Here is a 15,524-nt window from a genome sequence, read left to right on the forward strand (position 1 = left end):
GAATCCATTCAGCCACAATTGTGCTTTCATCATCTGACTAATCAACTGATTGGCCATACAGGATTTTTGGTTCGCTTGTCCGATACTAAGAATAGGAAAACCTATTTTCGAGCCCAGTCAACCAACCCTTGAGTATGGAGATCACTGTAACAGGACATCGTTCATGGATCAATTTGGTGAGTCCGTTGCAATTTATTCTGGTGCTTATAATTGGCAGGATCCAATATTGGACAGTTTGATGTTTATAAAGTACTATCAGTTAAAACTGTGTTTTTGAGATTTGTCTATATATATTCTTTGGTGCTTCCTACATCGGTTGCAGGACAGTGTTACCGATTTATATTGGATAATCCAAAGCTATGTTGATCATTATAACATTAAATTTTGAATAACAACCCTAATAAACAAATACCATAAACGAACTGTATCTCGGATAGGTAAACCATCCCACATAGGGTTTGGATGATACCCCGAACACGTCGTTAAGCTCTCTTTTATGGTTATTTTTATTAGAGAAATGATAAGACAATCTTATTCAAATGTCGTAATAATACCTCTGACCAAGGAAGAATGATTTATATAGTTTTCATAAAAGTTGACGATACAAATACTAATGAGGAAAGGAATTCCGCATTTCCTTTTCCCAAGTCCTTTTCCTCTCCTTCCCTTCCCTTCTTCTCTTTTCAGAAAGCGAGTAATGGCGCTATAACCATATGCCATATAGGGCTAGGACAAGAGTTAGTGCTCAGGTCCCAACCGCTAGAAGAAAATGGTAGCGAGCAAGGGCGCTATAACCTAGGCGAATACAGCATTCCCTCCGTATAGGTTACGTCCGCACACCGCTCTCTGTTGTCCTTGACTGAGGTCGGCTGGATCGACTGAGGGATGGCAGTGGGTGGGCGGTGCCGTCCACGCTTGTACGGAGGGAGGACTGTACGCTCGAACACAAGGGGTAAATACCTGTGTTCCATCCCAGGAGATCGGACAATCAAGGAGTGTACATTAACTTTCTTAGCTCTGTCACTCCCAACGATTTATATAGCCTATTTTCAAATCCTGCATACGGAGCGGTTGGTACGGTATGTCCCCGCTCTTTGATTACCTGTGGATTAAATGTTAACCACTGTCTATACTTATTAAGTAGACATGGTAAACATTCACTTCCACAAAAATTAACTTAACGCTACACAGTAGGCCTGGCCGCTTTATTGTTTGTTTCACATCCTTGATGTGCAGCAGGCATTAATAATGACAAGAAAAATGATAGATGTATCATTTTCCAGGATTCTTTCAAGTACTGGCTGTGTATGTGTAGACTAGACTAGACTAGACTAGACTAGAGAACATAAGCCCATCATCCAATACATCATGCAAACAACATCAACATTTTAAAACAAGATCCTGGACGAAATGGAACATATCGAATGTCCCAGACTGCATTTGGTCACATGACTCCCGAAAGAGCCAAAACCCATCGTGTGGCATATAAAACTACATGAGAACTCGAAAACAAACTCATTTCTTGTCACATTACAAACCCAGGACCAGATTGGCCAACACCTGGAGATTTTTCGGATACTCCTGGGAAGTTGCTCGAACTCTGATTAAGTATGAAGGGTCAGATCTCACCATAGGTAAATAAATTCAGGCTTCTGTATGTATATTAAATTGTATTCAAATTTATTCAGTTGCCGGCACTCTGATGATGACCGGTGGCGGTCGATGAGTAGCGACACCACTACACATATGATCATCTTCATCATCATCATGATCCTTATCCTTATCATGATCCTTATCCTTATCATGATCCTTATCCTTATTCTTATCATGATCCTTATCCTTATTCTTATCATGATCCTTATCCTTATTCTTGTCATGATCCTTATCCTTATCCTTATCATGATCCTTATCCTTATCATGATCCTTATCCTTATCCTTATTCTTATCCTTATCATTATCCTTATCCTTATTCTTATCCTTATTCTTATCCTTATCCTTATCCTTATCATTATCCTTATCCTTATTCTTGTCATGATCCTTATCCTTATCCTTATCATTATCCTTATCCTTATTCTTATCCTTATCCTTATCCTTATCCTTATCATTATCCTTATCATGATCCTTATCCTTATCCTTATCATGATCCTTATCCTTATCCTTATTCATATCCTTATCATTATCCTTATCCTTATCATTATCCTTATCCTTATTCTTATCCTTATCCCTATCCTTATCCTTATCATTATCCCTATCCTTATCCTTATCATTATCCTTATCCTTATCATGATCCTTATCCTTATCATGATCCTTATCCTTATCATGATCCTTATCCTTATCATGATCCTTATCCTTATCCTTATCATCCCGGTCACGGATGAACATTTCCTTTCGATCATCATCGCGATTGTGTCGGGGGCACTCAACATTCATTCCACCGCAAATTTCTATTGCCGAACGCATATACTTAAGGCCTTCTATGTCTTCATGCAAATTGGTAATCAAACAGTTGTCCATTCTAAAGATACTGGCCTTGACTTCCCGTTCTACTAGTTGATCTACGTTACACAGCAGTGGTTTCAGCACCTTATGTAGCTCTTCAAAATCTTCCAAATTCTGAAACAGATAAATCACTCGTTAGACGAAATTATTCATAACCATTAAAAAAAAACTACTTCTTACCGTCTTTAAACAGGCCTTTGCACGGACGTAATCTTCGCTGAACGTTGCATAGTTAACGTACATACATGAACACCGACCCAAGTTGGACGATAACTCTTGGCTATTACACTCAGCTAACTCCAGCATATCCTCGACATTATGGGCAATAGAAGTCCACCTCTTTGTCTCTTTCTTTAAGCAATTTGAAACAAAGGTCGACAATGATTTGAACGGTGAAGTAAATTTCTTGTGGAAAGTATGGTAGCAAGAGTCAGCGTGTGATGCTCCCTCTAGTATGATATCTGCCAGACGGAGACCAGTGCGATGAACAGCATCGATGAAGATATCCGTCGTTTGGTAAATGCTCTTAAAAAGCCTTCTTCCTAATTTGGAATAGTTTTCCTCAATTTCTGATAGGTCCGAGCGGCTGCGCTTTCTCAAGAAGTTATACAATTCTACATAGATTTTTTTGTTATCATTAGCCAGCTTTTTCAACATTTTGCTGCCAGAAAAGATGTTCAAGCTGGTTAGTGCATTGGTCAGATTCGATTTAATAGATAGCTGGGCTGCCGTATACTTGTTCTGCACGCTTATCGACTGGGTTTTGGCAGTTTTTTTAGCTTGTTCTGCAGTAGACTTCATTTCGCTGCTAATCATATGCGCTTTGGATTTCAAGCTAAGCAGGAATTTGTTGGCCTTTTCTACCCCGTGCACTGTACTTTTAAAGACCGAGACAAAGTCTGTTACTATATCACTCACATCTTTTATGTTCAGTGCCAATTTATTGACCATACTTTTCAACTGTGCAGGATTTTGATTATGTTCACTGCCACCACGGAAATCATCCGCATAAAGAACAATTTTTCCGATTTGTTTAACATTTGCAAATATTTCCACAACTTTAATGAACCCATTCTTTAATATAATCGCGAACTGTTCCACTCGAGCACATCCGAACATTTCTGTAACATCATGGAGATTCGTATGCCAATGTTTTGATCTAAAGTGTCCAAAATCTTCGGGGACCTCTTCAAACTGTTCGAAAAGGTGACTTATTGGAGTCGTACGATCGTGAATCAATTTCGTCAATAAACCCGTTATGTGGAATGCCAAACCACTCGTTTTGTGCTCAAATAGCTTCAGGATATGCATTGCAGAATGTAATTCTTTGGTTTGCCCGGGCGTTTTCAATTCCTTTATCGAATCCACGAATTCATCAAGCGTTCTATTGATCGCTGTGATATGCGATTTTATCGACGATGAGGCAGCAAGGCGAAGAAATTTCGATGCCATGACTCCATCCGTGCTAGTGATATATTCTTCTGAGCTGTCATGTTTATGTGCCTACGATGATTATTCCCATTAAAAACATACTCTCATAGACACACGAACTCGATCAATTAATCTTACCTGTCCTTCGCGAATGAGAGAAGCCAAAAGGACCACCGCGGTCCAAGCAACTAACTTCATCTCGCTGCTTGCTTTGCAGTATCCACTCGATATCGTCCCTCTCCAACCAACTGAATGGACAACTTGTGACTGACTCTCAATCCCTCGGGAATCTAGCTTTTTATTCGAATTTTCAAAATTCGGCATTTTGCTATTCACTTTTTAGGTATACATTTTTAACAAAACAAGTTGCAGAAAAAAAAAGTGGTGACCCATATTTTTAGGAGATAAAAATTGAGCGAATTAATTGCACTATGGAACCGGTTCCCATGCATGTGATATCCAAGCTGCTGGATAGATGGCAATATTTGATAATGTGCATGCAAATATTAGTAAACGAGATGGGGAAACACACAACGATTTTATTTTTAGAAACCAACGGTACAATTAAACGATCAAACTAAACACGGTGGAGTTGAATGAATCTTGTGGCGTCAGGAATGAGGTAGCATGGTTGGTTTGGCCTGGGTTCGGTGCTTAATTTTTTTTATAAACTCTTTATTTGTTCCAAATTCAAATAAGATTACATTTCATTTTAAACCTAATAAAGAGAATTAATCATTGCAATTGAAGATTGCAACGATTTTTGTCTGAAATTTATTTTTATTTTGTTGGGCATTTGTTAAAAAATCTCAACATTCAGAATGCTATGTACCTAGGTAGAACGTTATCAGGGAGGCAACTGCAAAATCATCTTCAGAACTTTGTTCTGAATCCTTTGAAGTGCTATTTTCCTGGTAGTGCAACAACTAGACCATATTGGCACATGACCGGTCTAAAAACTTGTTTAAATATTAGAAGTTTATTCTTTAGGCAAAGTTTGGATTTCCTATTTATAAAAGGTTACAGGTTATGTGGAAATATTATAAGTTGAGTTTTGCGAGCGTTGGGAGAAATCTTTCATTTTTGTTAATAAGGATAGAAAATATCTACACTTTTCTGCAGAGCATGGAAATCGGAAATGGTTATCACAATTCCTTCTCGGCATTAAGCGGGGAATTTTTTTTTATGGAATTTTGACTGGATGATGGATCATTCTCATCACCCGAGATTATATCAAATTGATTACTCAAATAAATTTCATCAGAGGGGATCAAGAAATTGCCCTTTTCTTTTGCGTATAGATGCCATAGCGGCAGTAAAACGATTCTTCAAATCGGCTTCCAAGCAGATAACTATGATGATGATGATAATGATGATGATGATCGGCACACAAATATCAAGGCAGCAAACCCTTAACTACTTTAGAAATGATCACCATAGTCAAATATACAAATCTTTACTTTACCGACAACCATTGTTAGCGTCTAGTATTAAATCGTTTTTCAATCGGCATAGAATTCCATACTTCTTGGCAATTTTCTTGAGTTAAACTTCAGTTTGTCATCAATAATCACGCCAAGATATTTAATCTCCCGAATACGATCAATCAATCTCATTTACTCGATTCCGCTAAATTACCGTGAATTTAGTTTTACATGTATTCAATTTCAACTGCTTACATTTTATCCATCTACTTTGAGATCGCAAATCTTCATTCAAGTGTGAAACGGCAACTTCTAAATCCTTAGCTGCAATGAATAACATAGTATCATCTGCGAAAAGATTAATGTCGCATAATCATAAAACTCGCCGCAAGTCGTTAATATACATAATGAATAAATGAGGCCCCAATACACTTCCCTGGGGGGCTCCAAGGTTATCCACCACGGGAATGGAAACAGAATAATTAAAAACAGTCCGTTGAGTTCTGTCAGACAAATAGCTTTATATGCAGTACTCGTAATTCCAAAGCGCTTTATTGATCTTAAAGGCCTAGATATTGTTTTAAAAGTGCGTTGCAGATCCAAAAAACAGAAACAGTCGTATTTTTACGCTCCAAATTACGCGTTCATAGTAACTATGTGACTACTACTTGGTTTCAAAAACGAAGCTCCTGGCTTATGTGCAAATATTATAAGTTGAGTTTTGGAAGAGTTGGGAGAAATCTGCCATTTTTGTAAATAAGAAGAGAAAATATCTAGACTTTTCTGCAGTCTGCTACAAATAACACGAAGACTTCTTCCTTTAGCGGAAATGCCTGTGTCATCAGCGAACAAAGATTTGTGGCAACCCTGAGGCAAATCAGGGAGGTCCGAAGTGAAAATATTATACAATATAGGCCCAAGAATGCTACCCTGAGGAACTCCTGCTCTAACATGTAGTCTATTAGATTTGGAATTTTGATAATTTATCTGCAGAGTTCTGTCAGCTAAATAATGTTGAACTAAATTCATAATGTAAAGTGAAAAATTAAACTTTTTCAATTTAGCAATCAAACCTTCATGGCAAACACTTCCGAATGCTTTTTCTATGTCTAGAAGAGCAACTCCAGTTGAGTGGCCTTCAGATTTGTTTGAACGAATTAAATTGGTGACTCTTAAGAGTTGATGAGTAGTTGAATGCCCATGGCGAAATCCAAACTGCTTATCTGCAAAAATTGAGTTCGTATTGATGTGAAGCATCATTCTATTCAAAATTATCTTTTCAAAAAGTTTAATTATTGAAGAAAGCAAACTTATTGGACGTTAGCTAGAAGCTTCAGTTGGGTTTTTATCCGGCTTCAAAATTGAAACAACTTTTGCATTTTTCCATTTATCAGGAAAGTATGCCAAATGGAAACAACTGTTAAATAATTTTACCAAGAAAGACAAGGTACTTTCTGGGAGTTTTTTGATGAGGATATAGAAAATTCCATCATCACATGGAGCTTTCATATTTTGAAACTTTTTAGTTATAGACCTTACTTCGTCCAATTCAGTCCCCCAGGAATCATCAAAAATATTTTCCCGAGAGAAAATATTCAGATAATCCCGAGCAAATTGATTCTCAATAGGATTAGTAAGACCCAAACTGAAATTATGGGAACTCTCTAATTGCTTAGCAAGTTTCTGAGCTTTTTTTCCAAATTTGTGATCAAAATTTTACCACCTTCTTTAAGCGCTGGAATAGGCTTTTGAGGTTTTTTTCAAAATTTTTGTGAGTTTCCAAAAAGATTTGGAACTCGGGTCTAATTTAGAAACAATTTTTTCAAAAGTTTTGTTCCTCAGGGCAGAGAATCGTTTTTTATTTGTTTTTGCAAATCCCGCCAGATAACTTTCATGGCAGGATCGCGTGTTCTTTGATATTGTCTCCTACGGACATTGTTCGGTTCCGAACGTTTAATCTATGTATTAATTTTCCCTATACTCCTCTACATAACGATTTGCACTGTTGTGAAGCAAAGCAGGCTCCTCCCAGTATCGTCAATTCTACGCAAGAACGAGAAGTCAACTTTACACAGCGGTACGAATGCAGAGAATAAAAATGTATAAAAGCAAACCATTTCGCGCGAAGCGCATCACTATTATTGTAACTGCCGAACGAGAAACATCAAATAAATTAATATTCAACCATCACCAAACGAGCATAATGTCATCCTCATGTCCATTGCCACTGGAGCACACGATCGCTGCTGTTGATAATCGCTGCCATACAGTCCACATTCTAGCCGTTGCACCTGGAGCCAACAGGAAGGTCAATAGCGTCCCGTCCGATCGATCCGATTCACAACTGGACCCCACCCGTGGTAATCTAGTGTGAACACCGGTTCGAATTCCACCCTATTGCCTTTATCCCCGACGCTGTAGGTTGGGAATTTGTTGTTTTGCCAAGTTGGATCGTCCTAGTTAATTTTCGTCCCGGTTCCGTTTACATGTGCACCGCACAGACATTTTTAAGACGAATCAAGAGCTGAAGATCGTCGTCTATTATAATTGAATCGAATTTAACCTCGCATTTTGGTACTGAGGCAGCTCCTGCTTCAACTATAGAAGTAGTCAGAGATTCAAAAGCATAATTAATTTCATCTTTGGTTTGCAAAGGAATGTTTGGATCGAAGTTATATTCCATAAATGTTCGATATTGCTCCCAATCAGCTCTATTGATAATTGCCTACAAAGTTGACATGAATCAGTTAAGACCAAATCAATAGTTGAGCGATTTCTTGCAAAAGAAAAGCATGTTGGACTGTTTGGATATTGAATAGTGTAATAACCTGCAGAACAATCATCAAACAGAATATTACCATTGGAATTGCTTTGAGCATTATTCCATGAGCGGTGCTTTGCATTAAAATCACCAATAATGAAGAATTTAGACCTATGACGGGTAAGTTTCTGGAGGGCACGCTTGAGAAAATTCTTTTGCTGGCCTACACATTGGAATGGCAAATAGGCATATTATTAGCAAATATTACTCCAGTTTGAATAGCATCAAACATGGAGTTAGATTTAAGCATATCAGAAATCATGTCAATTAATGATTTCTGTAAAAATTCTATTTAAGGGGCAGTAATGCTTCCTAATTAAAAATTGTCATATGATTTCTACACGCTGCAATAGCAGCATAGGTAGCTCCATTAACTCGCTGAATATTGTTAGCAGCGGGGGAAGTAGGTATAGATGAAAAATTTGAAGCAGGGGTGATATTTGTACCTACGGGTACGAATGTAGAATTTGTTCCTCGCTGACCGTTGTTAACAGCATAGTAATTTATACCTGGTCGAAAACGTGGAGCGTTTCCTGCCTGTCGCTTAGAGCGAGATTGAAGGATCGCTTTGCGAGTCTTACATTCCCAAAAATTGGATTTGTGGTTTTCACCACAATTTGAACATTTAAATTTGTTAGGATCTTTATTCACAGGACAGTCGTCCTTTGCGTGAGAGGAATCACCACAATTCATGCATTTAGCTGGCATGTAGCAATTTTTAATTCCATGGTGTCATAAGTAAAAAATTTGTGCTGCTTCTCAGTAAGATACTTGAGAAGACATTTAAATCCGTCCTAGGTTTCAGCCAATACACGGCATTCACCCCGACGTCCAATTTGTAGTGAAAACTTAACTTTCACGAAGTTCAAAAGTTCCATGCGAAGAGCATGGAAATCGGAAGTGGTTATCGCAATAGGGGGAATCTTCTCCTTCTTGGCATTAAGCCGGGAAAGTTTACTAGATTTTTTCTTGGATGATGGATCATTCTCATCATCCGTGAGCAAATCAAATTGATTACTCAAATTGATTTCATCAAGAGTTAGCCCCTTTCTTTTGCGCTTAGGCGTCATGGTGGCTGTAAATTTTTATCCAAATCGACTTCCAAGCAGATTACTATAAGAATCTGAAGGATCGAAGAGGAATTTTCTAAATCGATATCCAAGAAGGATTACCTTGGGTAGGGTCCAAACAAGGATCGAAGAGGAATAAGAGTTGAACAAGGTAGAAATTTTACACGTTGAGAACTGAAAAGTGCTGTTTAAATTTATTGTAGCTTTAGGTAGTAGTAACACTTCTTCAGCAAAAAAAGTAAATAGATCCGCACAGCAAGAGAGCACGATGCGGACTGCTGCCGTAATTGTTGTATCATTTAATGTTAGGTCTACTTTTGGCATTAGAATTCCAGTCAAATTAGTGTTTTAAGGATATTTTTGCGTTTTCAAGGTTGTTTCTAAGGATTAGCGGGGGCTTTTGAAAAGTCTTAAGATCATTCAGGCGATTTATTATCTTTGAATTTTGGTGCTATTTTTGGCGTTTTAACACAATGTTGGCATTTCAAATTTCAGATGGTGTATCGACAGAGGAAGAAAATCAAGGAAAAGGAAGTTATAAACACTGGAAGAAAAAAGGATAAGACAGAAAATGTGTAACAAAGTCTTTTGCAAAAAAAAAGTAGAAGAGTCTGTGAATGGAAGCTTGACATGACCGCTATTTTTTTTTTTTTTTTGTTTATTAATTTATTTGATAAGGCTCAACCGAATTAACTTTACAGAGCCGAGGATTCTTGGTCACTATACAATACATCTTAAAACTATAGTCAAAAGGTACAACACAATAAACACTTTATCTTCCGCTATCCAAAAAGCCTCCTCCATCAGAACTGGAGCCGCTTCCAGTGGTTTCATTGTATGGCAAATTGTTGTACGCCAACGAGGGTCAGAGCGCGTCCATTGCAGCAATGGACGCAAAACGTGGTCAGCACTCACACACTCATCACGAAACGGTTGCTTTCCAAAGTCGACGACGCATCGACCGAAAGAACTGCTGATGAAGAACAATGAGGAGGACCACACAATGGTTGCTGCCGAGAAAACAGACGATCGCGTAGCACACATCGAGAGTAGCCTGCTTTTGTCGACAGCCGAGTGAACACTGACATGACCGCTAGTGGACGGACAAATGTTCAAGGTATAATATTCTCATTCTTAATTTAATAGCACTGAAAAGCTTTAAACTAATAGGTAATAATTTTCCGTCAGCTACACGATAGCCATCCTAAGCGAGCATACTGTTGGTATATATTCCATTGTGTATGTAAAATTTTGAAGAAATTAATTGAATAGTAATATAAATAATATTTATCTTGATTACAGACCGAAGCAACAGCGAGTAGCACCTATTCGTTCCGTACCCTCCAACTCCAACAAGCCTTTCGATGGACACCAGGAAAAAACAACAAGCGGTCCTTTTCAGGGCCACCATTTGAAAAACATTCGACCCTTTTCAGGACCATCAATTCAAAAACGGAAAGAGTTGAGATAATAGATGACCCATCAATAAAAAGGACTAAATGCTCTTCACATTTGTTCCGTCCACTAGCGTTCCTACGTCAAGCTTCCGTTCGTGCCCCTAGTCACAAACCTTTCCACTTTTTATATTTTGATTTTCTGTTCTATTTACTATAGTACAGATTTGACGTACAAGCAGACGCAATACTTTTGTGCGCGGAATCTGACGAAATATTGCCTGGAGCCAATGCCCATGATTGTGCTGGGTAATTTTAACATGGACCTCAAGAACGAAGAGAACTTGAAGTTCGTCGAGTCGAGTTCATGAAGAAATATTTGCACCTAGACATGGCTTCAAATTCTTCGAAGGCAACTAGTGTTGGTGGATCGTGCGTGGATATAGCAGATATCGCGAGTTCCCAACACGTCTCTGATAGGAACATAGGGTTGTCTTCCTTGGGCCTCAAGGGTATTCAAAAGTCGCTCTCTGGCGGCGTAATTATCCGTACATTGCCAAACTGCATGATCGATGTCATCGTAACCGTTTCCACACCGACAGATGTTGCTGTCCACGAGGTTTATTCTATTGAGATGAGCATCTAGCGAGTAGTGGTTGGACATAAGTCTACTCATCACGCGAATGAAGTCACGACTTAAGTCCAAGCCTTTAAACCACGCTCTCGAAGAAACATTAGGAATAATTGAATGTAACCACCGTCCAAGATTTCCATTGTCCCAATCGGTTTGCCAACTCGAAAGGGTACTCTGACGCACTAAATGGTAAAATTCATCGTGTGAAATTTGCCTGTCATAAAATTCGCCTTCCTGCGCGCCCACCTTTGCGAGAGAGTCCACCTTCTCATTGCCTGGGATTGAGCAATGTGATGGGACCCATACAAAGGTAATCATATATGATCTTTCGACCAGTACACTCATCTGCTCCCTTACCTTTGAAAGGAAATAAGATGAGTGCCTACTTGGTTTCATCGACCGAATAGCCTCAATCGAACTGAGACTATCCGAGAAGATGAAGTAATGGTCTGCGGGCATGTTGGAAATCATCCCCAATGCGAAGTTGATTGCTGCCAGCTCAGCAACAAAAACGGAACAAGGTTCCTGGAGTTTGCGGAAGGCGCTAGAGTTTTCATTGAAGACACCGAAGCCAGTGGATCCATTGAGACGTGACCCGTCTGTAAAATATCTTTTCACGCAATTGACGTGTTGGTACTTTTCAGTAAAAATACGCGGAATAATAATAGGTCGAAGTTGATCGGGAATCCCATAAGTTGCTTGTTTCATGGACAGATCATATTCAATTGAGGAACTGCGATTGGTGAAGTGAGCACGGTCTGGAGTATAACAAGGAAGACACATATCCGACGATATGTAGTGGTGGTAGATTCTCATAAATCGGGATTGTGTGTTCACCCCAAGAATTTCATCAAAATTTGCAATTATAAGTGTGTTCGTCACTCCGCATTTGATTAGTATTCTGAGAGAGAGAGAGCTCCCAGAAACGGTTCTGGAGGGGTGTTACTCCTGCCAGAACCTCGAGACTCATGTTATGCGTTGAGTGCATACAGCCTAGAGCAATACGCAGACAACGATATTGAATTCGTTCCAATTTTATTAGGTGACATTTTCTTGCCGAGAGAAAGCAGAAAGAGCCGTACTCTAGAACAGAGAGAATAGTTGTTTTATAAAGCGTTATGAGGTCTCCCGGATGAGCACCCCACCATGTGCCGCAAATTGAACGGAGAAAGTTGATCCTTTGCTGACATTTTTGCTTCAAATACGTAATATGGGCATTCCAAGTGCACTTTGAATCAAACCAGACCCCAAGGTACTTGAAAGACAATGATTGAGTAATGTTTCTGCGCAAAAGATTAAGATGCATTTGGGCTGGGTACCGCTTTCGAGCAAACACTACCAGTTCAGTTTTCTGCGGCGAGAATTCGATCCCTAGATTCCTAGCCCAAGAAGACAAGTTTTTGCAATGGTCCTTGCAAGTCCACGGCATGTGGACCTCTTACGGAAACCACACCGTCATCTGCAAGTTGTCTTAGCGTGCATTGTTCTGCCAAACAGTTGTCGATATCTTTGACATAAAAGTTATAAAGAAGAGGGCTGAGACATGAGCCTTGGGGCAGGCCCATGTAGCTAATTCTGGAAGTTGTCAGTTGTCCAAGGGAAAAGTTCATTTGCTTTTCTGACAACAAATTGTACAATAAATTATTTAAAATTCCGGAAAGTCCACATCTGTGCAGATTGTCTGACAGAATTTCAATGGAAACTGAATCAAAAGCCCCCTTAATGTCCAAGAATACTGAAGCCAATTGCTCCTTGTGCGCAAAGGCTAGTTGAATATCTGTGGAAAGCAGCGCCAGACAATCGTTTGTTCCTTTGCTCTTGCGGAACCCAAACTGTGTATTTGATAGCAAGTTATTTGTTTCGACCCACTGATCGAGTCTCCGAAGGATCATTTTCTCCAACAATTTCCTAATGCACGAAAGCATCGCAATCGGGCGGTATGAGTTATGGTCAGACACTGGTTTGCCAGGTTTTCGAATGCCTATTACTTTGACCTGTCTCCATTCAAGCGGTATAATGGTGTTTTCTCTAGTAAGGAATTGAATAAGTCTAGCAAGCGTCTTTTAGCTTCCCGGTGAGGAGTTGTTCGATGAAAGAAGAGCCATAGAGAATTCCAGCATTGTGAATGGTCTATCCAGAGAGATGCCGCTCGGACACGCTTCTCGAAGAATGTTTTGTGCTGGAACTGAGTTAGTTAGTTAGTTTAAATGATCTTTATTTTAGTTTAACTTGGACGATTACCATATAAATTATAAATTTTTACTAAGTGATTTAATTGCTTTCTTCATCTTTAGGTATGGGCAAAATTCAAAATTTGTTTTACAGAATTAGTCCTAGACTTAGTACACGGTCGACCACCTTGGTGGGATTGGTTTGTTTTGTTTTTAGAATTTGAAGAGAAACTACTTAATACTACTATTTACAGCTTAAAACTAACCTACTCTACTATATACACTTAACCTACTATGTACAAATTGCTTATTAAAGCATGTTCAGAAAGATTGCATTTTTGAATAAATTTAGTTGTCATATCATCAATTTTGGAATCTACTTTGGGAATTTCTGCCTCTTGATGGAGGTCTGCTATTCTTGTGTCGAATGGACGATCTAGGATCATCCTCAACACTCTATTCTGTGCAACCTGGATTTTGTTCCTGTGGGTCTGAGCGCACGATTCCCACACCGGGGCGGCATAGAAGATCGCGGGGGCTATGATCTGTTTGTAAACAGCCAGTTTGTTTTGCCTTGAGAGGCGGGATCTGCGGCAAATGAGCGGATACAAACACCTAACCAAGGCGGAGCACTTAACTAGGATTTTCTCTATGTGCGAGCGGAACAGGAGCTTCTCATCGAACAACATCCCGAGATAAGTAACATCAGTGGACCACTCGACCCTTGTACCATCCATTATTACGGTACAGGAGGGAGACGGTTTAAGTTTTGGCGATTGTCTGTGAAGGAACATGATTGCTTGGGTTTTCGAGGCGTTGATTTTGATTTTCCACGTGGTGGCATAATCAGTAAAGGTGTCAAGGCATCGTTGGAGCTTGTTCGTAATTTCACGAGGCATCCTACCCTTGACGGCTATCGCGGTGTCATCTGCAAACAGAAAGAACACGCAACCGTCTCCTAGAGGAGGGATGTCCGACGTGTAGATGCTGTAAAGCAGTGGTCCCAGCAGACTCCCTTGCGGAACACCTGCTGGGATCGGAAATTGTCCCGAAAGGGAACTATTCAACGACACCCTGAACGACCTTTGCTGGAGATAGTTACGGGTGATTTTCACAAGGTATGGTGGAAAGTTGGAGTTACAAAGCTTGTATATAAGTCCGTCGTGCCAGACATTGTCAAACGCCTTTTCGACGTCTAACAAGGCCATGGCTGTGGACTTGGATACAGCTTTGTTACTTCGGATGTTATTCATCACCCGCACTAGCTGATGATTGGTGGAGTGCCCCTTGCGGAACCCGAACTGTTCCGGAAGAAGAATGTCATGTTCCTCCACAAACTTGTTTAGTCGGCTGAGGATCAATTTTTCGAACAGCTTGCTCAGCGCTGAGAGCAGGCTAATCGGTCTGTAGCTTGACGGTAGTGAAGGGTCTTTCCCAGGTTTGCGGATCGGGATGATTTTTGCCACCTTCCAGATGCTTGGAAAGTAGTGCAGCTCCAAGCATCTGTTGAGGATGGCAGCCAGCAGCGAGTGCACCCTCGCGCTGAGATTTTTCAACTCTAGGTTGAATATTCCGTCAAACCCGGGAGCCTTCATGTTCGTACTGTGTTTCAGCGCTGAGCAAATTTGTTCCTCTGTAATCCGTTCTTCTGGAGGGACGGCACAAGGGGAGGCATCTAACGTCTGGACGCACTGCACAACCTGGTTCTCGAGTGGACTTGGGATTGTAGAGCCAAGCAAATGCGACTGGGCAATGTGCTCCCCAATCGCATTGGCCTTCTCTTCGTTGGTGATAAGCCGTTCGTCATTGACTCTAAGTGGTGGAATGGGCTTGGGGTGAGACTTCAGCACCTTGGCAACCTTCCAGAATGGTCTGGAACGGTCGTCCAGGTTCTGAACGAGCCGCCCGAAACTCTCGTTCCGGATTGAGACCATTCTGGAAGCGATCTGCCGATTCAGATCGACCATTTCGTATTTACGCTGCAGATCCCCAGTCCGCTGAAACTGGCGTCTACGAACATTTCTGAGCCGAATCAAGAGTTTGGTGTGGGAATCAATTGCTTGAAACTTACCCCTCACAG

The 15,524-nt window shown here is 40.1% G+C and overlaps 1 protein-coding gene across 1 annotated transcript; it reads right to left on the reverse strand.

Moving 5' to 3' along the window:
* Positions 1-1,680: 1,680 nt before the first annotated feature.
* LOC135702066 (serine-aspartate repeat-containing protein D-like) lies at positions 1,681-2,742 on the reverse strand. The gene is made up of 2 exons (XM_065223055.1): positions 2,680-2,742; positions 1,681-2,613 (listed from the first exon to the last, which is right to left on the reverse strand). The coding sequence occupies exons 1-2, from the start codon at positions 2,740-2,742 to the stop codon at positions 1,681-1,683; spliced, it is 996 nt and encodes a 331-aa protein (XP_065079127.1).
* Between the last annotated feature and the right edge of the window lie 12,782 nt (positions 2,743-15,524).

The sequence above is a fragment of the Ochlerotatus camptorhynchus genome, unplaced genomic scaffold, assembly GCF_037179485.1.
Source record: "Ochlerotatus camptorhynchus isolate MF236.1 unplaced genomic scaffold, CSIRO-AGI_Acam_v1.1 ptg000183l, whole genome shotgun sequence".
Lineage (NCBI taxonomy): Eukaryota > Metazoa > Arthropoda > Insecta > Diptera > Culicidae > Ochlerotatus > Ochlerotatus camptorhynchus.